The sequence below is a fragment of the Prionailurus bengalensis genome, chromosome A2 (assembly GCF_016509475.1).
Source record: "Prionailurus bengalensis isolate Pbe53 chromosome A2, Fcat_Pben_1.1_paternal_pri, whole genome shotgun sequence".
NCBI lineage: Eukaryota > Metazoa > Chordata > Mammalia > Carnivora > Felidae > Prionailurus > Prionailurus bengalensis.
Genome location: NC_057348.1, coordinates 46,923,224 through 46,948,622, shown reverse-complemented (window position 1 = coordinate 46,948,622; position 25,399 = coordinate 46,923,224). Strand labels below are relative to the sequence as shown.

At 38.8% G+C, this 25,399-nt stretch overlaps 1 protein-coding gene across 1 annotated transcript in view; it reads right to left on the bottom strand.

Annotated features, from left to right (window-relative positions):
* Positions 1-20,925, bottom strand: part of ARL8B (ADP ribosylation factor like GTPase 8B) — a 49,373-nt gene extending 28,448 nt beyond the window's left edge. Inside the window, exon 1 of the mRNA XM_043587987.1 lies at positions 20,555-20,925. Coding sequence (XP_043443922.1) covers positions 20,555-20,677 — 123 coding nt within the window. The 5' untranslated portion in view covers positions 20,678-20,925. The remainder of the gene's footprint in view (positions 1-20,554) is intronic.
* Positions 20,926-25,399: the final 4,474 nt, after the last annotated feature.

Genomic DNA, 25,399 nt, shown 5'->3' with positions numbered 1-25,399 from the left:
AACTAAAAAGCTTCTGCATCAAAATGAAAAGACAACTTACTAAATGGAAGAAAATATTTACAAATCATATATCTAATGAAGGGCTGACATCCAAAATATAAAGAACTTCTACAACTCAATAACAAACAATCTGGTTTTAAAAAATGCCAAAAGAGGGACACCTGAGTGGCTGAGTTGGTTAGGCAACTGACTTCAGCTGAGGTCATGATCTCATGGTCTGTGAGTTCGAGCCTATGTCAGGCTCTGTGCTGACAGCTCAGAGCCTGGAGCCTGCTTCGAATTCTGTGTCTCCCTCTCTCTCTTCTCCTCCCCACCTTGTGTTCTATCAAAAATAAATAAACATTAAAAAAAAATTTTTTAAATAAAAAAATGCCAAAAGACCTGAAAAGATATTTTCCAAAGAAAACATACAGACGGCCATCAAGCACATGAAAAGGAGCTCAACATCACTAATCATCAGGGAAATGTGAATCAAAAACAGGTGCAAATCAAAAAGCAACAGAAATAGTAATATCTGGGTAAATATCAACAAATGTTGTCTTCCTCTTGAATACTTAAAATTGTTGATGGTTGAAAACAAAAATTACAAGCTTCTCTGGTAATGTTTTCAATGTGTGTAGATATAATATGACAACCATACCATAGAGGAAAGATAAAGGGACCTATATGGTAGAAGGTTTCTAAGTAAACTAGGTAAAGTATACATACTGTAATCCCTAAAACAAGCATTAATGAAGCCATACAAAGAGAATAGTCAAAACCGCAATAAATTAGTGAAAAATAGTCCACCTGAAAAGAAAGCAGTAAAGAAGAAACAAAGGAACAAAGCAGAGAAACAGAAAACAAATAATTAAATGACAGATGTAAATTAAAAACCAAAACAGCTCCATCTTAAACTCATCAAGTTGGGTACATTAAATATGTATAGCTTTGTGCATGTCAATCATTCTTCAATAAAGTGGTTTAAAAAAAAAAAAGTTAAAGGACGGGAAGAGTAACACCAGGCAGCCACTAACCAAAAGAAAGTTGGAGTAGCTATACTAATATCAAAGTAGACTTGAACACAAAGAATTTATTTAAAATCTATTTCCTCGTGCGCCTGGGTGGCTCAGTGAGCTAAATGTCCAACTCTTGATTTTAGCTCAGGTCATGATCTCACAGTTGTGAGATCAAGCTCCACATCAGGCTTGGTGCTGACAGCATGGAGCCTGTATGGGATTCTCCCCACCACCACCTCCTCTCCTCCACTTGTACACTCTATCTCTCTCTCTAAAAATGAAATGAAATAATAAAATTAAAACTGATGGAAATGAAAGGAGAAATAAACCCACAATTATAGAGACTTCAGCATTCCTCTCATGTTGACAGAACAAAGAGCAAGAAAACCAGCAAAGATATAAAATTTAACATCAGTAGCAATCAAGTGAATCTAATTGACATTTATAGAAATTTATAGAACACTCCACTCAAAAAGCAGAATACACATTTTCTTCAAATGAACATGGAATATTCATTCAAGACAAACCATATCCAGACCATAAAACAAAGCTTATGAAATTTAAAAAGATTCAAGTCAAACAAAGTATATTCTCTGACTATAATGGAATTAAACTAGAAATAATTAATACAATATCTGGGAATAACCAAATATTTTATTATATGTAACCTATAGGTTAGAAAAGGAAGTCTTAAGGAAGATTAGGAAATATTTTAAACTAAATGAAAAACATCAAAATTTGTGAGACGTAGCTAAAGTACTGCTTAGAAGGAAATTTAGACACTCAAATGTTTGTATTAGAAAATTCTCAAATTAACAACTTAAGAAATTAGAAAAAGAATAAATATGTGCAACATTATTATTATAATTAACACTGCTGGGTGCCTTGGTGGCTTAGTTAAGCATCCAACTTTGGCTCAGGTCACGATTTCAGGGTTCATGAGTTCAAGCCCTGCATCAGGCTATTGGCTGTCAGTGCGGAGCCCACTTCAGATCCTATCTCTCTCTGCCCCTCACCCACTCATTCTCTTTCACTCTCTCTCAAAATTAAATAAACATTAAAAATAAAATTATTGGGGTGCCTGGGTGGTTCAGTGGGTTGGGCATCCAACTTCAGCTTGGGTCATGATCTCACAGTTCGTGAATTCAAGCCCCGTTTTGGGTTCTGTGCTGACAGCTCAGAGCCTCAAGCCTGCTTCCGATTCTGTGTCTCCCTCTCTCTTTGCCCCTCCCCTGCTCATACTCTGTCTCTGTCTCTCTCTCATAAATAAATAAATAAATAAATAAATAAATAAATAAATAAATAAATAAATATTATTTTAAAAAACACTACTGTATGCTGTATTTGAAAGCTGTTAAGAAAATAAATCTTAAGGGGTACCTGGGTGACTCAGTCCGTTGAGCATTGACTTGGGCTCAGATTATCATCTCACAGTTCCTGAGTTCAAGCCCCACATCAGGGCTCACTGCTGTCAGCACAGAGCCCCTTTTTCAGATCCTTGGTCACGCTGTCTTTGCCATTCCCCCACTTGCACCCACTCTCAAAAATAAACATTTAAAAAAAAAAAGGAAAAGAAAAAAGAAATCTTTTTTTTTTTTTTAATTTTTTTTTTTTCAACGTTTATTTATTTTTGGGACAGAGAGAGACAGAGCATGAGCGGGGGAGGGGCAGAGAGAGAGGGAGACACAGAATCGGAAACAGGCTCCAGGCTCTGAGCCATCAGCCCAGAGCCCCACGTGGGGCTCGAACTCCCGGACCGCGAGATCGTGACCTGGCTGAAGTCGGACGCTTAACCAACTGCGCCACCCAGGCGCCCCATAGAAAAAAGAAATCTTAAGAGTTCTCATTACAGGGGCCCCTGGGTGGCTGGGTTGGTTAAGCATCCAACTTCAGCTCAGATCAGTATCTGACAGTTCCTGAGTTCAAGCCCTGCATTGGGCTCTCTGTCTGTCCCCCTTCTCTTTGTTCCTCCCCCACTCACTCTCACTCTCTCAAAAATAAACAAACATTAGGGGTGCCTGCCTGGGTGCCTCAGTAGGTTAAGCGTCTGACTCTTGCTTTTGCCTCAGGTCACGAGTTCGAGCCCCGCATTGGACTCTGCGCTGACAATGTGGAGCCTGCTTGGGATTCTCTGTCTCCCTCTCTCTGTATCCCTCTCCTGTTCATTCTGTATCTCTCTCTGAAAATAAAAAAATGAACATTAAAAACAAAAATAAGCAAACATTAAAAAAAAGTGTTCTCGTTACACAGAAAAAAAAATTTTTTTGGTATCTATAGACAATGGATGTTAACTAAATTTACTGTGATAATCATTTCACAATATATAAGTCAAGTCATTATGGTCATGTAGCTTAAACAACATAGTGCTGTATTTCAATTATATCTCGATACAACTGGAGGAAAAAAGAACAAAATAAATTTGAAACAGACAGAAGCAAACAGTAAGAATAGTAATCAATAATAATGAACAGAAAATCGATAGAAGGAAATCAATGGAACCAAGAGCCGATTCTCTAAGAAAATAAATAAAACTGACGAACTGACAGAAGAAAACAGGAGAAACAAAAACTAGCAATATTAATAATGAAGGAAGGGATATCACTAAACTCTACAAATACTAAAGGGGTAATAAGAAATACTATAAACCCTATGCACATAAATTCAACAACCCCATTGAAAGAAACCAATTTATTTTAAAATTTTTTTATTTTTTTAATATTTATTTATTTTTGAGAGAGACACAGAGAGTGAGCAGGAGAGGAGCAGAGAGAGAGGGAGACACAGAATCGGAAGCAGGCTCCAGGCTCTAAGCTGTCAGCATAGAGCCCAACACAGGGTTTGAACTCACGAGCCCTGAGATCATGACCTAAGCCAAACTTGGATGCTTAATCAACTGAGCCACCCAGGCACCCCGAATTGGACCAATTTCTTGAAAGCCACAATCTACTAAAACTGACCCAGGAAGAAAAAAATTGAATAGTTCTCTGTCAATTAAAAAAATGTAATAAGTGACTTCAGATCTTTTTTTTTTTTTTTAATGTAAACTCTCTCCCCAACATGAGGCTCAAACTCACAACCCCAAGAACAAGAGGTCATGCTCCACCAACTAAGCTAGCCAGGCATTCAGATTTTAAGTCTTTTTTAAAAAAATCTTCAGGCCTGGATGGTTTCACTGGTGAATTCCACCAAACATTTAAATAAAAAACATTTAAATAAAAAACACCACCAATTCTACATAATCTCTTCCCAAAAAATAGAAGAGGCAGGAACATTTCCCAGCTTATCTTAGGAGTCTAGCATTACCCTGATGCCAAAAGGTAATTTACAATATTCAAAAAGGTGGCTACATGTCCTAAACAACTAGAATGATATAAAACAGCTAGAACATTCACACCAATCTACAGCAAAGTTCTATGCATTACTAGATTTGCTTGTGATTTGGGGACAAGAGCCCTTGAGGAAGGGAGATCTATCATCTGTTGAATGATCTAGGTTGTCAATTTTGTTCAGCCAAACGCTGGTGTGTGGAAAGGTAGGGGAGTGGGAGTGTACCAACCCCCACCTCCATCATGAGGTTCCTGGTAAACCCACACATGTTTTCTGGTAACCCAGGAACCATCTATTCTAACCTAAAAATTTCAGAATACAACAAACACCTACAGCTGCATTCCTCATGTTGTCTTTTCTTATTGTACCCTTGGATTAGTTTGAAGAAGTCTGGAAACCTCCAACACTCACTATATAGAGAATTAAGGACAAGATAACAAGATTAGTCTGTGTTGGAATTTAGCCATGAGGTTTAGTTCCTGATGAACCAACCAGAGCATGATTGTTAAAACTGCTGTGCAGAGTCCCCAAAGTGAAGAAAATCACCTAATCGCATCTTGTATGGGAAGAGGCCATGACCACTGCCACCTGTTAAAGAACAGAACTAGGAAGGCCACAGGAGCCCTGCAAGCTTTACATCACCTATCACCCTAATTTCTTTGAGACAGGACATCCTGTAGGAATTGAACTGACTCATTCAGAATTCCCAGGTCCAACATCATCCATAACCACTTCTGCTTCCCGTTCAGCTCCATTTCTTTAAAAGAAGTTATACAGGGGTTTTTCTGGGCTATCAAGAAATCTAACTGGGGATGAACATTTTATATCATTTTCTGAGTCTACCTCATTCTACTTCCGAGACAATAAACATCACTGCTCACTGAAACTGTAACATCCATTAGTGGCTATTTAGATCTGCAATTAAACAAATGTCAGAAACATTACTGAGAAGTTATCCAGAAACTGTCCCCTAGTTTAGAATTTAACCCATGACTCCTACTGCTACTCAGAACCTTTAAATGTTAGAATGAAAAAGCCTCTAAATGTAACCAAGGATTACAGCATATCCCGCCAGATGACAGCATATGCATGTCCTCTTATCAGATCTCTTTTCTAACTGGACGATAAATAAAGCTATTAAAACCCTGCTCCACAGGTATATCATAAAACAGATAAGCAATACTCTCTTTCTTATCTTTTAAAGAGTAGCCCAGGCATCCTTGACAGCAGTAGTGGAAGCAGAAAATGTTTATAAATACAATTCTGATGTCAGACTCTGGAGGAAGCAAACTTTGGCACCTATCATTAGGATACATTAAAACCTGGATTTTAATTTTAGTCGTTTATCTCCAACTTGTAACATTTTCCTGCTTTGTGGATTTGCATCCTTATCTCCTCCACTAATGACATCATGTGGATTGCTTTGTTTTTACCCCCAAAACAAAGTAAAGCAGTTAGAAACACTGCTTATTTTTCAAAATATTAAAGGTACTAAATCTCTAAAAACATTTTTAAACTAGAATACATCAGGTCTTGCAGCTGTTTATTCATGTATCAGTAGAGACATCTCTGCTTCTACATTTATTAGTTTGGCAGTACAGTGGTATGGCTGCAGAAAATGCCATGGCCTGAATACATTTATTTCCCTTTCAATGGCTATTTTTCACCCTCTGGCTCTCTCTGGGTGTCCCTGAAGAAACACCAAACATGCCAAAGCTACTCCATTAGCCTACTCAGTGTTATCAGCATCGCTTCATACTGAAACTCAGCTCTTAAATGATGGGCAGTCATGAAATACTGAGTCATTGTACAGTGCTCAAGTTCCAAATTGCTGTGTCTTCTAAATGCTAACATCATTATTTATTCAGTAGCTGTCTACAACCCCACTTACTACCATCCAGGTAGGGAGCCTGGCAGGGAAATAAAAATGCACAAGGGGTTGGAGTGTCAAGAATGTTTTCCAGTTATATGTGACTCCTGCATCAAGAATACATCATTGTTATTAGCTAGGACACATTCCACTGACTTACACTATTAATAACAATAGTAATAATGTTAACAGCAACATGACACCATTCACTTTACTGGCCTCATTTTACAGGAAAGGAAGCTTGAGAGCAAGGTCACAAAGTCACACACACAGCAGGAAAACTGGGATCTGAACCCAAGTCTGAGTTTCAAAACCTTTATTCTACTTTCTACTTGAGTAAAATGCTTCACACATTTGAGTTATCTGTTGATAAATAAGCAAAGATTTTTATATGTACAGAAGCTTGTAGTCCACGTTAGGCTGCCCAAACAAAGGAACAACAAAAAAAACCTCAATGGTTAATTGAGAGATTATAAATAGATACTATACTAAGCATACGTAGTAAAATACAAATTTAGTATTCCACCAAGCCGAAACTAGTCACTACTACCAAGTTTACCAACAGGAAGACAAAACAAATAGACCAGTAAATTTTTCAGTTAAGTTGCCCCAAGCACCCTAGCACATTTGTAATGGATTATGGCAAAGGACAGTCTGATTTTAATTTCTCTCACAATGACAGAACCTTCATCAAGAATCAGAAATTGGTCCCTAGTGGCCAGCAGACCTCCATCCTGGAACTCAAAATCCTTTCATCCTCCTCCAAAACTGAATCCCTATTCAGTGCTTACTTGAGGGGTGAGGGAGGATCCATTTCATCTGCCATCTAACTGGAGCACATGCTCCTGCCCTTCCCCCCCCAAATACCACATCAACCACAGTGATAATTATCAACTATGGAGCATTTATGCCAGGTACTATGCTGATTTATCTTACCTCACACCATGAGCCCATGGGACAACTACTCTCATTCCCAAATCACCAATGAAGAAACTGAAACTTTGAGGGGGGCAGAGAGCTCTAACAGATATAGAATTCAAATGTAGGCTTGTCTGACTCAACATACTTAAACAATACCCTACAGTGCTTGACTCTAGTAAGTCAATAATTATGGAGCACCTCCTGAGTCAAGCACAGAGATACGTTTAGGGGATATAAACAAGAAGTCTGCAGTCTGTAAGTAGAAACAGATAAAAAGATATAAAATTGGCACAAATAAACACAATTTTTAACAGCGCTATGAAAAGAGAGCAAGGGCAATTAACTTTGCCTGGGAAAAGAGTTAAGGCAAGGCTCCACAGATATGGGACCTAAACTATGTGTAAGACAGTGCTGTCTAAGGGAAAAGGAGGACCAGGAGATAATGTATTGCAGACAAAGGAAAATGGCTTGGTATCTTGGGTGTCTCATTCTCCATCATTAACACGGTCTAACATGTATTTCAAAGCCTGCTTCCTCTTTCTGCTCACAACCATCTTGCTAATTTTCACTGGCAAATTTAAGGCCCAGTCCAAAGTCTGCCACGCATGCGTGCGTACGCGCGCGCGCACACACACACACACACACACACACTCAAACCACTAAAATTTACAAGTGTTCCTAGGAAGTATAATACAGAAAAGTATTACAACAACCAGTAAAATAGACTTAAAGTATTTGGCAATGAATTGCCAAAGAAAGCTAAAAATGCCTAAGGAACACCACAAGAGGTGATATCAAATTTCTCAAGTAGTCTGAGTCACAGGACTTGGAAAAGTTGTACTATATCAAGTGGCAAACCAAGGTCCTAAAGGATTTGTCTGTAAACAGGATTCATCATAGCTCACCTTTTTTATGGAACAGAACATCCAGGCTGCGTTAGAGTTGCATTCCAGATCTATCTCAAAACTGTGTCACTTGAGCTCTTTTTACCTTTTATAAGCCAGTGAGTATCTATTTAACAAGGAGACCAAAAGAATCATACAATGCTTCGTATGTGAGTGCACTTCATAAAACAATCAACTGTTTCACTAAATAAATAAATAAATAAATAAATAAATAAATAAATAAATAAAAAGGTTTTCACTGAATACCCCTTCTGCATTGTAGAAAAGGACAGTTAAGAAACAGTAGGATGTCTAGGAATATTCTTTGCATTAACTACCCTTAAGAATGACATGGCAGAGATGGTACAGCCAGTTCCTTTTTGTTATATGATAATGTCCACATGTTCTAAGATGAACAGGTGTCTTTGAGCACTGTTAAGTCCACAAAAGACTGTACTAAATAAATCTCTTAGCAGGTATCAGACAGCCTAACTGGGATAGGAGGACTGAGGATCACACTGCATCTTTTCAATCACACAGTAAAATAATCAGTAATGTGACCCAAGAAGAAAGAAAAATGATATCCTGAGTCTAAGACTACTACATGTTGACCCAGCACCTAAAAAAAATCACAACTGAAATCCCAAGACATCAGATATCCTTTATGTTTAAAGCACAAGATATTATACATACCAGCTTTTCTCTTCAGTAGAAAGACAGCATACAAAATTAAATCAGACACTTTCCAGGGATAGAACATTCCTCTTTAAATTAAATCAGGAAGACTTCCAAGCCTACAAGAGCCTCAGCCACTCTGAATATACAACCTTCATTCAGCTGCCTCAAGGGCCTATGGATTAGGACGTCTTCTGGGCAGCCTGCAAACTGGGCACAGACTAATGTACATAGCCCCATAAACAAATCAAGATAGCTCAATTGAAATTCTGGAAGAGTGGAGAACATTTTGTTTACTCCTTGCTTATAAAACATTTGCAAAATAAGTTATCAGCAGAATAGGATAATTGACACAAATCAGAAGGAAGAAAATATTCTACAACATTCTTTAGAAGAGAAACCAGGATTGAATTCTCAACTACTTCTTAAGTCCCTTACTACTAAGATAAAGATATGAAATGATGACATTTTAATTCTCAGTTTTAGTCCCACTATATCTAAAAATAATAGAATGAATGCCCTTCCCAAATACAAATCCCCTTTATATCATTAATCATCTAATACATTTTATACTCAATTCATCCTTATCTCTTCTAAACTCATTCTCATTCTCTACCCCATTTCCACTACTTGATCCCACAGCCATATTCCCCAACATTCACTCAATTCCTTACAAATCCCCCTTTGCCCTGCATATCTGATTCGACCACTAAATTGTACCTATTCTACTTCCCTAATAAAGCTCATCTTTTCCTTACTCCTTAACTCCCCCCCACCACCACCCCATTACCTCTCAATCAGACCTTTGTAATGATCTTGTGACCAACTTCCTTTTCACTGGTCTACTAAATTAATCCGTTGGAAAACAGTCTTACTTCGTTCCCCCAAACAAAAATCTTCAATGGCTCCCCAGGCATACAGATCTACTTTTCCAGTCTCTTGTTTTCTCCTTCATGCAAGTCACACTTAATTCAACAAAATTTCTTGCCTTCAGTTGTGTCTTTGCTACTTCCACAGTTCCTTCTTGAACATCTTTTCTTCCCTCCATAATACTGGAAGATGCACAAGTAAAGGAATGTCTGTTTTGTTCCTCGTTCTATCTATGCTACCTACAACACTGCTTCTTCAAATACTCATTGATAAATGAAAACCACTCTACTCTCAAAGCTCCCCTCAGTGGCCATTCCCACCATGGTCCCACTAAACCGACTTTCTAAAACACCCCCTAAGTCTTAGTGAGGTCAGGGTAAAGAGATTCCCAAAGCATTTTGTGCCAGTCTTAAGGCACTTAACATTTCTGTTCTATACATGGCTACTATGAGGCACATACTCCAGCAAAACAACCTTATCTGATACACTTATGAATCATCTATCATAATGCCTTGCACACAATTTAAGAATACATAAAATAGTTTGTTTTATATACATTCACTCAATATTTAGAAAACCTATTATACGCAGGGCATAGTGCTTTGTACTTAATACAGTACTGAAAAAAGGACAAAGCTCTATCCCTATGTAATTTACATCCATAAAAGAACTTACATTCATAAAAGAGACAAAGACAATAAACAAGATAATTTCTTTTAAAAAAAATTTTTTTTAACATTTATTCATTTTTGAGACAGAGAGAGACAGAGCATGAATGGGGGAAGGTCAGAGAGAGAGGGAGACACAGAATCTGAAACAGGCTCCAGGCTCTGAGCTGTCAGCACAGAGCCCGACGCGGGGCTCGAACTCACGGACCGCGAGATCATGACCTGAGCCAAAGTCAGACGCCCAGCCGACTGAGCCACCCAGGCGCCCCCAAGATAACTTCTTAAGGTGGTAAGTGTGGTGAAAATTATGACGGAGGTGATATGATCAATCCTAACTTGGGAAATTACATGCTACAGACAGGGTGAGAGGAGCATGGAAAGGTTAAAACTGGTCAAACTGGCCCATCTTCAGGCACTCCAAAGAAAATTGCAAAAACAAAGTCTTAGGCACAAATATTTCATCACTGAACAGTGGAAAATAATGCCTGCAACCAAACTATAAATATATAGATAAATTAAAGCCTCTAGCATCCATTTCATTCAATATTTTTTTAGAAAAGGATAGATGCTGGTGCCCTGGATTGAGGCAGAAGGGGATCAAAAGTTCCATCTTGAGCTGATTAAACTTGAGTTGCCTATTAGCCATCAAAGTAGATAAATCAAATAGACTACATGAGATGACTAAGTATGTACAATATGATCCTGTCACTGTTATCAAGAAAGCATATACTGGGCACTGTGCTAAATGAAAGAAGTCAGAAAGAGAAAGACACTTCTATGTGGAATCTTTAAAAAAAAAAAAAAGGGGGGGGGGGAGTACTCACAGAGAACAAATGGTGGTTGCCAGAGGCAGGGAGTAGGGGGATAATGAGAGGAAACAGGTGACAAGCGAAGGGGCCAAAAGGTACAATCTTCCAGTTATAAAATAAATAAGATGTAATGTACAGCACAGTAACTGTAGTTAATAATACTACACTGCATATCTGAAAGCTGCTAAAAAGTCTTAAAAATTCTCATCACAAGACAAAAAAAAAATTTTAACTATGCATGGTGATGGATGTTAACTAGACTTACTATGATGACCATTTTGCAATATATACAAATATGCAATCATTACATTATACACCTGAATGTAATATGTTATATGTTAATTATATCATAACAAAAAAGTATATTATTTTTGTGTGTGTGTGTGTGTGTGTATATATATATATATATATACATATATATATATATATATATAAAGGGATAGGGAGAAAATTGGAAGGATATACAGTTTAATAATGATTAGGTCCTAATGGTATTAAAGATGAATTTATTTGTGTATCTATACTCTCTTTTTATAGTTTTTTAAACATTTATTTGAGAGAGAGAGAGTGCGCATGTGCACGAGCAGGGGAGGGGCAGAGAGAGAAGAGAGAATCCTAAGCAGGTTCCAAAGCCCAACACAAGGCTCAAACCCACAAACCAGGAGATCATGATCTGAGCTAAGTCAGATGCTCAACCAACTGAGCCATCCAGGTGCACTGTATCTACCCTCTTTTTTTTAAACAATATGGATTATGTGTATTCTTTTTAAGAAACAAATGTTTTAAGTTTTTTAATTCAGCCACTGAAGAAAATAATACAATTAAATAAAAAAACTAAAACCTGGGAGTGAAACAGCTAGATTTTGGAGGAGAAAAAAAGTGGGTTTCTTCCATTTCCTGGTTTTTCCTCTGATAAGAACTATTTAAAAATAATGAAGTCAATATATTGCATTCAAACATTCTCTAGACAAAATGAGCTGTCAGGAAAAACTGGGTCTAGTGATCAGTGTCTAAACGGGACCTTAAGTCACCTTCAGAGAGGAAACTCTGCCAAAAGCTCTTTCTGCTACAGGCTGCATGCACCCTCAAGGGCCCACTTCTCATCTAGGAGAGGATGGCCTACCACACAGTCTACTGCCTGGTGGGGCTTGCAAATTTATGGCTGTCAACAGTGATTAAACCCATTCTAATCATAAATCTTCATTCAAAAATCAAAGCAAACACATGTAAATGGATGCCAATAGTATGGTCTTAACCAAATTTACAATGACAATCCAAGCATACACTTGTACACGGCACCTCAATTCTAGAGGGCAGGTAGTACTGCCAAGGGCCACTCTTTTCTTCCTGTTGGGATCAGTCTACTTCTCCACCTAGTACCATAAAGCTGCATTCTTAACTCACATTCTTAACACTATGCTACAGTTTGCAAACTTAACTATGAAAATGGGAATATGGGTTCATAAAGACATTTTTCTTAATTTTTTATTGTGAATAAGTCTATTTGAAAATATATTTGAGCATCTAATAAATGCCAGGCACTGTTTCAGGGAATTGGAATATATCAGTGAACAAAAGCAACAGAAATCCCTGACCTCAAGGAGAGCACAATACAATAACCTAGTGGTTAACATTTATGAAGCACTTTCATAGTATATGCTTTGTTTTGAACACTGTTCAAAATGTTTTATAAATATTAACTTACAACGACTCTATGAGGGAGAACTACTATTATTCCCATTTTACATTTAAGGAAACAGATATTGAGGAGTTAAATAACTTGCCAAAATAACACAAGTCAAAGAATAAGGATTTGAACCTCAACAGTCTGGCTCTCAATTATTAACTTCTATGCCATTCTAACTCCTGCAGCCACTTAAACATATTCCAAATAAACTCATTCATACCACACTCAGATGCCAACAAATGTAGGCTCAAATATATTCTTCAGTAATACTACTTTGGTAAGTCTAAAGTAATTGTTATCAAGTAAACTGGTTAAAAAGACACTTTTAGGATTATTTTGCCAATCATAATCCAAGTTTGTTTGGTTTTTTTTAAATAACAAATGATTACTTTTCCAACCTAGTTTAGAAGGAAAGGCTTCAATTTTCAAGCAGAAATGTCACTACTCTGATACCTGAAACCTAAAACTATTTTGCCAGAATTTTATTTTTTTAAAAATACAGCATTCTTAGAGATGATTTTAAAATGAACCCTAAAGCATATAATTAAATTAAATTAACCCTAAAGTTTAGATTTAATACAAAAAAAAATTCCTTTTGGGATATGAAGAACGTTATTCTAGCGAATAAAACTAGACAAACTATGAAATCCGATCCAAATACAAGATCCAATGTCTAATTTAAGAAACAGTGTAACCTTTAAAAAAATAGCACAATAGAATATAAGCTTTGTGGTTTTGACTTTGAAGAAAGAAATTAACTCACATTATTTCATTAGAGACTCCAATTTTGGTTTGCTACATTTTAGAAAAACTAAATGTCTGAGTGAAATAAGTCAGTCAGAGAAGGACAGATATCCTATCCTATGTTTTCAGTCATAGGTGAATCTTGAGAAACTTAACAAGTCTGTGGGGGAAGGGACAGGGGGAAAAACAGTTACAAACAGAGAGGGAGGGAGGCAGGCAACCCACAAGAGACTCTTAAATACAGAGAACAAACTGAGGGTTGATGGGGGGGTGGGGGAGAGGGGAAAAGGGCACCGAGGTGGGCACTTGTTGGGATGAGCACTGGGTGTTGTATGTAAGCCAATCTGACAATAAATTATATTTAAAAAAAAAAAAAAAGAAAAACTAAATGACTTAAATTGTCATTTAATTTTGCCCTATTGAGCAAATAAGTTAGTATTTTTCTATGGTTTTTTTCATATATGAGGACAAAGGACATGAATCAACTTTTATAATCATAAATGATACCCAAGTTATTCATTCAAAACAAGTCATATACTAGGGGCACCTGGGGGGTTCAGTCAGTTAAGTCTCAGGCTCATGATTTCAGCTCAGGGCATGATCTCATGGCTTGTGAGATCCAACCCCACATCAGGCTCTGCTGGGATCTGTGCTGATAGTGCAAAGCCTGCCTAGGATTCTCTCCCCCTCTCTCCACCCCTCCCCTGCTCCAAGGTGTTCTCTCTCTCCTCTCTTGTTCTCTCTTTCTCAAAATAAATAACCATTAAAACACACACACACACACACACACACACACACACACACACACACACAAATCATATGCTATAGCCCTCAAAAAGTGGTCTCCTTAGCAAAAGCTCTTAGATTCTGATTTAGAAAAGAATATTTAGCATACAGACACCCTCCCGCCCACCAAGAAAAGGCAGCATCACACCATAATAGGCCAAGATTAGGTAAGGACTGCATGGAAATATGCCAGATTCCTGGAATACAAACTCCTAATGCAATCCACCAGTAAGTTGAAAACAAATTAGATGCAGATAGCTAAAGGGGATGAGCTGTATTTATAAGACTTGCCTGCAAAGTTCAATAAAAAAGAAAATTGAAAAAGGAATTATGTTCTCTATAGTCTCAGTCTTAGCAGTTGCTGAAACATAAAGATACTTCTTTAAACATTAAACACAGAAACAGAGCAATTACCTAATAAAATAGTTTAAAAATACTGCTGGTTTACTTATCAACAAAACTAAATATGTTTTTCCCTAAAAATAACAAAGAACAAGTGCTTAGCTTAATTCCAACTTTATACATGAAATCTATTCATAAGACATTGTCAATAGCGCATACTTTCTGGAAGCAATTTGGCCATTTGGCATGAAATACGTTTCTATCTTCTGACCCCATGATGTAACTCTGGAACCCATCCTTAGGAAATGCAGATCAAATTGATACACAATAGCAAAACCCTGGAAACTACCCAAATGTCCAATAATAAGGAAATAATCAAATATATTATGGTATAGCCACATGAATGCCATAACATAAATTATAAAGGCACTAAAATGGTTTTACACACAGAAATATGCATACACCATAATTTTAAAAAAACAAACTAGGTATCATCTCAAAACTTAAAAAAAAAAGTTTAAAGTTTTTTTTTTAAGTTGAAAGGCATTTCAATGCATACATTTAAAAAGGATAAAAAGGGAATACTTTTCTTTTAACTTTATTTATCTTGGGAGAGAGAGCAGGGGAGAGCAGGGGAGGGACAGAGAGAGAGAGAGAGAGAGAGAGAGAGAGAGAGAGAGAATCTTAGGCAGGCTCCACACTGTCAGCCCAAAGCCGGGGGCTTTGGGAATATTTTGAAACGCTGACAGTTAGTTAACCTTGGATGATGAAGGTAACAAGTGGTTTCTTCTACTTTATACTCCTTTTTCAAATTTCTACTCATGACCCTGTATTATATTGAAAATCAGAAAAAAATTCTTAAAACAACATTTAAGTAACTAGTTTTTATAGCTGTGATGCATTTTGTATCCATGTTCACTTACCACCCACTTTTATCTTTGAGAAAGTTAAAAAGGGCTTCAAATTGTGAGATATATTCTAAGTCAGCAATTTAGAAATTCTTTCTTTGTTTTGGAATGTTTATTTATTTTGAGAGAGAGAAAGAGAGTGCACACAAGCTGAGGGAGGGGCAGAGAGAGAGTGAGAGGGAGAGAATCTCAAGCAGGCTCCGCACTGTCAGCATAGAGCCCGATTTGGGGCTGGATCTCACAAACCATGAGATCATAACCGGAGCCATGATCAAGAGTTGGACACTTAACCAATGTGCCACCCAGGCATCCCTGTCAATAATTTAAAATGCATTATTGCACCACCTTCTTCATGAGAACATGTGGCTTTTGAGATTCTAGGTCTGCATGGCAGAAATAATGGCAACAGGGGTGAAAGATAAAGAGCCTAGAAGAGAAGCTCCTTGGCAGGATGCCTCGGGTTCCACAATTCCTAATGTGAATTGGAAGACTACCTCGTTGGAAGGCTAGTTTCTACAGTAAAATTTCAAATTTACTAACCTCTAGACTTCAGCTACATTGTATTTTCTTTAAAAACCGTTTTTGCCATTCTTGCCCTAAAGTAACTAAATAATAAACACTAATCAAACCCAGAATTATTTCTGGTTTTTTAATGTTTATTTTGATAGAGAGCCCGCATGTGGGGGGAGGGGTCGAAGAGAAAATCCCAAGCAGGCTCCCAGCTGTCAGCACAGAACCATGAGATGATAACCCAAGCCAAATCAAGAGTAGGATGCTTAACCAACTGAGCCCCTATTTCTGCTTTTTAAAGAAAACAGACATAGCTCAATAACCCAACAATGCCTGTTAGCCTGTTATTTAAATGTCCAAACAATATTCCACTATTCCTACTTTACACAGATGCTCATTACTTCCTCTAATTCATATCCCCAAATATAAATACACACACATATATACAAATAGTCCTCAAATGTCAATCAACATGCTTAAGATACTTGGATTTAAAATGTTATCCAGATTTGGGGCACCTGGGTGGGTAGGTGGCTGAGCGTCCAACCATGACCATCAGGTCCCGATCTTGCGGCTCGTGACTTTGAGCCCCGGCATCGGGCTTGCTGCTGTCAGCATGGAGCCCACTTTGGATCCTCAGTCCCCTCTCTCTCTCTGTCCTCCCCTGCTTGTGCTCTCTCTCAAAAACAAATAAAATAAACCTTTAAAAAATAATAATAAAGTGTTATCCACATTCATAAGAAGAGTGTATTTATGTACAAATACATGAAAAAAGATATTTAAAGGATTAAGATTTCCCAATCCACAGCTCTAGGATTCTAATCTCAGCTAGATCCTACAGAGGCAGATAAGAAAAGTAGAAAGTACACTGGCCCTACATTCTAATTTTATCTCTGCTAATTAGCTTTGTTGCCTTAGGAATTTCACTTATTTTTCTGGATCTTCTAGCTACATCTATAAAATGAGAATAAAATTAAACCACTTAATTAAAGTTTCTAGAAACTCTAAAAAAAATTATTCTACATTCAAATTTCTACAATCTTTCAAAATATCTCCTTTTCCTAATTCTTGGAAGTTAATAAACTTTTCCGTGAATAACCTGGGGAGCACTAATACTTCATAAAAATGTAGACAAATTTTTATACTACTCATTTCAAAAATACACAGTGTCTATAAAATTTAGCCTATAACACCTTGGTAAATCCTACTAAACATTTCTTAGTAATTATCTTATAACCCGTGTTAGAGTCTCTGTTAAAAATAAAGATTACTCAACATAAATTACACATATAGGACACATGATTTATTATGCAATAACTGCCAGAATACTTAGCAATGGGCAATATTTCATTCCCTAACACTAATGAGAAAATTAAATATTAGAGGGGTTTCTTTTTTTAATGTCCAAAACAAAGAATACAGTATGTACGTTAAGGGTCTCTGTATAAAAATACCAGATAAAATGGAGTATCACTGAAGTTTTAAAATCACAAGAATATAAATTTTAAGACTGAACCTCTCTGTAAATAAACTGCCTAATTTCAGAATGGACCAAACCCTACACAAACCTCTCTAGTAAGTTAAATGACATTTATGAAATTTTTCATAACTTTTAAGGCAGAAGATAGAGCCACATTTTATGTTTACAAAAAGTTGATTTTTACCTGAAGAAAACTGCCTTCACCTAAAGCTTTTCATGCCTAAGTTACTTGTTGAATGTGAGTAAATAAATGGCCAACTTTCTAAAGTGACACACTCAACCCATGTGTACTTGTGAGTCTATAAATCAGACATTTTATGCAAAATACAAAGAACAGTGCAGTTAATTTTTTTAAAGACAAGGCTAAATTCACTATTCTGGAAACTTTGTTTTTATGGAAAAGTCTGCAACATCACCTTTATTAACCTTTTCCTCACCCTCAATATAGTCTATGATAATCACAGGTTAGGTTAGAGTTGTTGTTTTTTTTTTTTAAGTGTGAAATTTATTAAGGTCTCTTTTTGTCAGCATCTTAAGGGTTACAACCACTTACACTCCAGAATTTTTTCTAAACCAAACCTACCCATATAATTATAATTTAAAAAGAATAGGCTAGGGGCACCTGGGTCAGTCAGTGAAGAGTCCTATGTCAGCTCAGGTCATTATCTCACAGTGGTGTGTGAGTTTGAGCTCAGAGCCTGGAGCCTGGTTCGGATTCTCTCTGCCCCTCTCCCACTTTTACTCTAGTGCTCTCTCAAAAATAAACAAACGTTAAGAAAAAAGAAAAGTCTAATGTAAAAAAAAAAAAAAAAATAGTGGCACCACTGGTTCACTTTAAGTTCAACAGCACTGCAGAAGCTCAGTTGTTAAAATAATCTAATACAATGTAAAAAAACAAAACAAAACAAAAACGGGGGGTCGGGGGGAGTACATGATGTCATCATTTGCCACAATCCATAAATCCGCTACTGGAGCCTAGGTTTGGATAAATTAGATTCAAAGAAGGAAATGACCACAGCTAATTCCCTTCTGAATGTTTTTCAAAACACTGTTTCTGCATTAAAGGAGTGTATCCGCTACAAATAACAACAGCTACCACCTACCTAGCCCCTTCTTTGGGCAGGCATAGTGCTGGTCACATCTGTCATTTCATTTACTCCCCAGAACAACTCTTTAAGAAGCACATCATTATCTCTACTTCAAAGATGAGAAAGCAAGGACTGAAAGAGGATACAAGGCTGCTAAGTGGCAGAGCCAGACTGCAAAGCTGGGGCTCCTTCTCTTCAAAGTTCTTGCTCATTATATTAAGCTACACTGTCTACAATAAAAATAAATAAATAAATAAGCATGATGTTCATGCCTATGTCTTTAGAAGTTCTTCAGAGATTTACTAAACCTTTTCAGACTTCCAACGCATAACTCCTTCTCTGCAACAAATACAACTAAATGTAGTGATAGACCTACACCTACACTGTATATTAATTCAGTTTTGTCAAAAGGATAGGGTTTACAAGGAAACTTTCTTATCTCAAGGGATACCAGAAAATGTATAGCGAACTGAGGTCTTATCTTTTCCCCATCATACAAAAGCTCCACTTTGGATACTGAATCCAAGTTGGGTTTTTTTTACTGTGTCATCACATACACATTCCACTCCACTATACCTGTTGAAAAGATAGTCATCTCAAGCCAAAAAATAAATAAAAAATTTAAAAAACCTTATCACAAAAGGAGCCAAACAAGTGGGTAAATTTTCTTTATACTTATACGCAACATTCTTCAAAGGAAGTTTGGATCTCTGCTAATCTTTTTCAAGTCTTACTCCTGCTACTCTATTACTGGAGGACTAAGAGTCACACGTTACCTATTTTCTCCCACAAGGGAGCTGTGTTTCAATCGTTCCTGTAACCAAACCAGTTGGGCAACTAGTCTATTAAATAAGGATTTCAACCACCATCTAGAAGACGGAAGGACGGCTGCCATCTCTCTTTAGAATAGTTCTAAAGCTCATCCCTGACAAGTACAAGCACCTATCAACTAAGAGTGAGTCACATCGACTCCTGGCTTCTAAAGATTGAGGAGAATCTCTCTTATCCCTTCCCCAACTAACCACCCAGGCAAAATTTAATAATCATCCTTCCACACAATCACTGCTGAATCAACAACACACTAGGTTCCCAGGGCAATTTCCATCCCAGACACCCCATTTCCTGGATCTGGAAAAAGCTATGCTCCTGCCCAGTCACTTCCCTGCCCTCCCCTTCAAACAAGAAACACTCTCACAAAAGACCAACTCCCCCTTTCCCAAGAAAGTTAAGTGACTACAGATCCATCTCTTCCGACCACTGGGAAAGCAGAGCCCCCGAACTGCTTGGCTAAGTAAAGGCTGCGGACTACTGTGGACCAGACTGGCTGGAAGTGTTTCTCCCCAGTCTCTCTCGCAACGAGCCCGGCAGCAATGAACTCGATCTCGCCCCCTCCAAGGGGACCGACTGAAAACCAGTAACTGAGTCACAAGGAACCAGCTGCCCACAAAATCCTGGAAGGGGCCCACAACGCTCCCCTGCTTTCCTCGCGATGGGCTCTCCGTCCCGAGCGGATACTGGAGGGACGCTCTCGAGTCTTACTCATGCGTTCTCACGGGACTGACAGCTCGCCGAATCCCCCCCCCCCCCCCTTGGGAAGGGACAGGCCGGAGTTAAGCCTTCAGGTGCCCCCCCCCCCCAACACACACACCCAGAGCAAGCCCCAAGGAAATCCCAATCCTGAAAAATGTGACAAGGCCGATTTTACCCTTTCCAAGCCGCGGCCGCGTCGAGGACCCAGCCCTTTGTAGAACACGACTAAATGGAATTAACCCTTCGGCGGCCGAGCTCAGCGCTACGCCTCAGGCGCCAACACGCGCGAACTCCAAACCCCGGCCCCGGCCGAGGCGACAGGAACGCCTTGTTGCCTCCAGCCCTCGTCCCACTCGCCCCATCGCGCTGAGGGGAGCCCCGGCCACGGGCTTCGGGCCAGCACCGGGCCGGACTCGCGGGCTGCGGCGCCCGGGGCGGGCGAGCCGGCGGCACTCACCGCGATGACATTGACGAAGGTGGTCTTGCCCGAGTACTGCAGCCCCACCAGCGTCAGCTCCATCTCCTCCTTCCAGAAGAGCGAGCGGAACCAGTCCAGCAGGCGGGAGATGAGCGCCAGCATGATGGCGGCCGGGAGGGAGAACGGACGCGCGGGCGCGGACAGCAACAGCGACGGCCTGCACACGAGCGGGCCTCAGCCCGGACCCCTCAACGGCTCCTCGGGGCCGCGGCGCACCACTGGCGGACACGGGCGGGCGGCGGCGGCCGAAGCCAGGAAGCCGAGCGGGTCATATGACTCGCCCTACCCTCCGCCCCCCACCCCCACGCTCGTCCCCGCGCCACCGTCGGCGCCCACGGCAAGAGCGGCGTGGCCGGTCCGGCCACACGCGTCTGCTGCCTGCAGCGCCACCGGCTGGAGCCTCCCTGCAGCGCGTCTGACCCCGCTCCCTTTCGACCACACCTCCCTCGCCCAGTAATGTTGGTTGGTTCACACTCATCATTCATTCTACATTCGTTCTATGCGGAAAGTATTCAAGACTCTGTGGGCTTCAGCACGGGATAAAAATCCCTTCTGACATTTTTGGTAGCAAAAGTTGGGAAGCCACAAGTGTACATCAGAAGGGACCTCATTAAAGAAACTGTAGTGTGGCCCTAAAAGGGAATACTATACAGCTATAAAAATGAATGAGGAAATTCTCTATAAACAGATATGGCATGATGTCCAGGAAATGTTTTCAAAGACTGTAAATGCAAAGTCTGTACTTATATAAAAATACGTATTGTATTTGCATAAAGAAATACTGCAAAACCAATAAAAAATGGTTTTTTATCGGGTAAAAGAAACTGGATGGCCAGAGGCACGAATGGGAATGAGACTTCTCTAGATATCTTTTTGCATCATTCTGACTTTCAACCATGGAAACGAGTTGACTGTTCAAAAGTTTAATTACAAAATAAATTAAAATATCTGCAAGGATTTCAAATTAAAAAAAAAATCCTTGACCTCACGGAGCATACATTCTAGTGAGGAGACATGTAATGTAATAAAAAAATAATTATAAGATATAATTCCATGTAGTATAGAGCATTATACAGAAAACTGCACAAGAGAAGGACACAGGAGTGGCCCCTGTTCTAGTTAAGATCAGAGTAGACTCTCAGAGGGAGTATCCCTGAGTGGGGAGACTTGGAGGAAGTGAGAAAGAGAGCCAGGCACAGATATGGTGGAAGCACATTCCAGACAGAAGGAAAGGAACAGCAAAGACCTTGAAGGGGGAAGGAGCATGGAATGCTCTGGGAACAGAAAGACAGTGTGGCTAGCTCAGATTAGGGAGGCAGGGAGTGGGAAGAGACGTGGCGGGAGAAAGAGGCAGGGACCAGACAAAGAAAGGCACAGTTGGTCATAGTTCAGATTTTATTCTTGGTGTGATGGGGAATTGGGTGAGTGAAACAATTTATGTTTTTAAAAGTTAACTGTGGTAGCTCTATAGAGAATTGGCTGTAGGAGGGCATCATGTGTTGAATCGTGTCCCTCCAGAAGATATGTTGGAGTCCTAACCCCCAATACCTCAGGATGTGACCTTGTTTAGAAACAAAACCATGTAGACATAGTCAGTGAAGATGGTCATACTGGAGTAGAGTGGGCTCTTAATCCAAAATAAGTGGTGTCCTGGGGAGCCTGGGTGGCTCAGGTGGTTAAGTGTCTGACTCTTTTTTTTAATTAATTAATTAATTTTTTTTTAATTTATGTCCAAGTTAGTATATAGTGCAACAATGATTTCAGGAGTAGATTCCTTACTGCCCCTTACCCGTTTAGCCCATCCCCCCTCCCACAACTGCTCCAGCAACCCTCTGTTCTCCATATTTAAGAGTCTCTTGTATGTTGTCCCCCTCCCTGTTTTTATATTATTTTTGCTTCCCTTCCCTTACGTTCCTCTGTTTTGTATCTTAAATTCCTCATATGAGTGAAATAATAGGATATCTGTCATTCTCTAATTTCGCTTAGCATAATACCCTCTAGTTCCATTCACATAGTTGCAAAAGGCAAAATTTCATTCTTTTTGATTGCTTAGTAATACTTCATTGTGTGTATGTGTATGTGTGTGTATATGTATATATATATACACATATGTATATATATATGTGTGTATATATACATATATATATATATATATATACATACACCACATCTTCTTAATCCATTCATCCATCAATGGACATTTGGACTCTTTCCATACTTTGGTTATTGTCGAGAGCACTGCTATCAACATTGGGGTGCATGTGCACCTTCGAAACAGCACACCTGTATCCCTTGGATAAATACCTAGTAGTGCAATTGCTGGGTCATAGGCTAGTTCTATTTTTAATTTCTTGAGGAACCTCCATACTGTTTTCCAGAGTGGCTGCACTAGTTTGCATTCCCACCAGCAGTGCAAAAGAGATCCTCTTTCTCTGCATCCACACCAACATCTGTTGTTGCCTGACTTGTTAATGTTAGTCATTCTGACTGGAGTGAGGTGGTATCTCATTGTGGTTTTGGTTTGTATTTCCCTGATGATGAGTGATGTTGAGCATTTTTTCATGGGTCGGTTGGCCATCTGGATGTCTTCTTTGGAGAAGTGTTTCTTCATGTCTTTGCCCATTTCTTCACTGCATTATTTGTTTTTTTGGGTGTTTAATTTGATATGTTCCCTACAGATTTTGGATACTAACTCTTTATTTGATATGTCATTTGCAAATATCTTTTCCCATTCCATCAGTTGCCTTTTAGTTTTGCTGGTTGTTTCCTTCGCTCTGCAGAAGTTTTTATCCTGATGAGGTCCAAATAGTTCATTTTTGCTTTCATTTCCCTTTCCTCCAGAGACATGTTGAGTAAGAAGTTCCTGTGGCCAAGCTCAAAGAGGTTTTTGCCTGCTTTCTCCTGTAGCATTTTGATGACTTCCAGTCTTATGTTTAGGTCTTTCATCCATTTTGAATTTATTTTTGTGTATAGTGTAAGAAAGTAGTCCAAGTTCTTTTTTCTTTTTTTTTTTTTTTTGCAAGTTGTTGTCCAGTTTTCCCAGCACCATTTTCTGAAGAGACTATTTTTGTTCCATTGGGTATTCTTTCCTGTTTTGTCAAAGATTAGTTGGAAATATGTTTGTGGGTGCATTTCTGGGTTCTCTATTCTGTTCTATTGGTCTGAGTGTTTTTGTGCCAGTACCATACTGTCTTGATGATTGAAGCTTTGTAATATATCTTGAAGTCTGGGATTGTGATGCCTCCAGCTTTGGTTTTCTTATTCAAGGTTGCTTTGGCTATTCCGGGTCTTTTCTGGCTCCATACAAATTTTAGGATTATTTGCTCTAGCTCTGTGAAGAATGCTGATGTTATTTTGATAGGGATTGCATTGAATATGTAGATTGCTTTGGGTAGTATTGACATTTTAACAATATTTGTTCTTCCTATCCAGAAGCATGGAATATTTTTCCATTTTTTGTGTCTTCTTCAATTTCTTTCATAAGCTTTCTATAGTTTTCAGCGTATAGATTTTCATCTCTTTGGTTAGATTTATTCTAAGGTATTTTATGGTTTTAAGTGTCTGACTCTTGATTTTGGCTCAGGTCACGATCTCATGGTTTGTAGTATGAGCCCCGAGTCTGTGCTCATAGTGCAAAGCCTGTTTGGGATTCTCTCCTCTCTCCCTTTCTTTCTCTCAAAAATAAATAAAGAAACATTCAAAATAACTGGTGTCATTATAAGAAGAGAAGATACAGACACAGGAGAGGAGAAGACCAGGTGATGACAGAAGCAGACGCTGAAGTGTTGCAGCCAGGGGACACCAAGGAATAGCCAGCAAACCATCAGGAGCCAGGGAAGAAGCATAGAACAGAATATCTCTTACAGCTTCCGAAGGAACCAACCCGGCCAACACCTTGATCTTGGACTTCTAGGCTTCAGAACTGTGAGAAAAACTATGGCTTTTCGTCACCCAGTTTATGGTCCTTTCTCATGGCAGCCCTAGCAAACTAATGCAGAGGGAAAGAACAGAAACGGTGAGATGGTTAGGACATCGTTGTACTAGTTTAAGGGAATGATGATAATGGAAGCTGGAACCATGACTCTGTGAAGGCCATCATGGAGCTTTCATTCTAGTGGGGAAAACAATGAACAAATAAACACGCTAATTTTGAAATGAGAAGATGAACATTCCTCAACCTTTATAATTATTGTAATTCCCTTCATCTCTAAAATCTTTTAATGGAAAAGTCATTCTTACCTTCCAATTCTAGTTTCCCATTAAAAAAATCTCTAAATTACTTTTTATCATAAAAGCACAATATTATGGTTGTAAAATATCAAATAATACAGAGATGCGACAAGAAAAAGGTAATCTATCTCTTGGCATCCTTGATCCCCTCACCTCTGAAGTAACCCATTTTAACATTTACTCTTTCTTTTTTAATCATATACACATTTTTGTGATGGAGAGTTTTCTCTTATATACAATAATGGAAACATGTTGTACACATAACTCTTTTGTTCACTTATAGTTAAAGTACACTTTATTAAAAATAGAGGCCACAGGGCACCTGAGTGGCTCAGTCATTAAGCATTTGATATGATCTCAGGAAGCTCAGGTAATGATCTCATAATTGGTGAGTTCAAGTCCCACATCTGGTGAGCATGAGCCCCGCTTTGGGTAAAAACACGAGCCCTAATTCAGGTAATTGGGTAAAAACAGTGAGCTCTGCTTCACTCTCTCTACCTCTCTGCCCCTCCTGGAATTCTCTCTCTCTCTCTCTGTCTGCCACTCACTTGGGCCCCTGACCTCTCAAAACAAAATGTTTTTTTAAATAAAGGC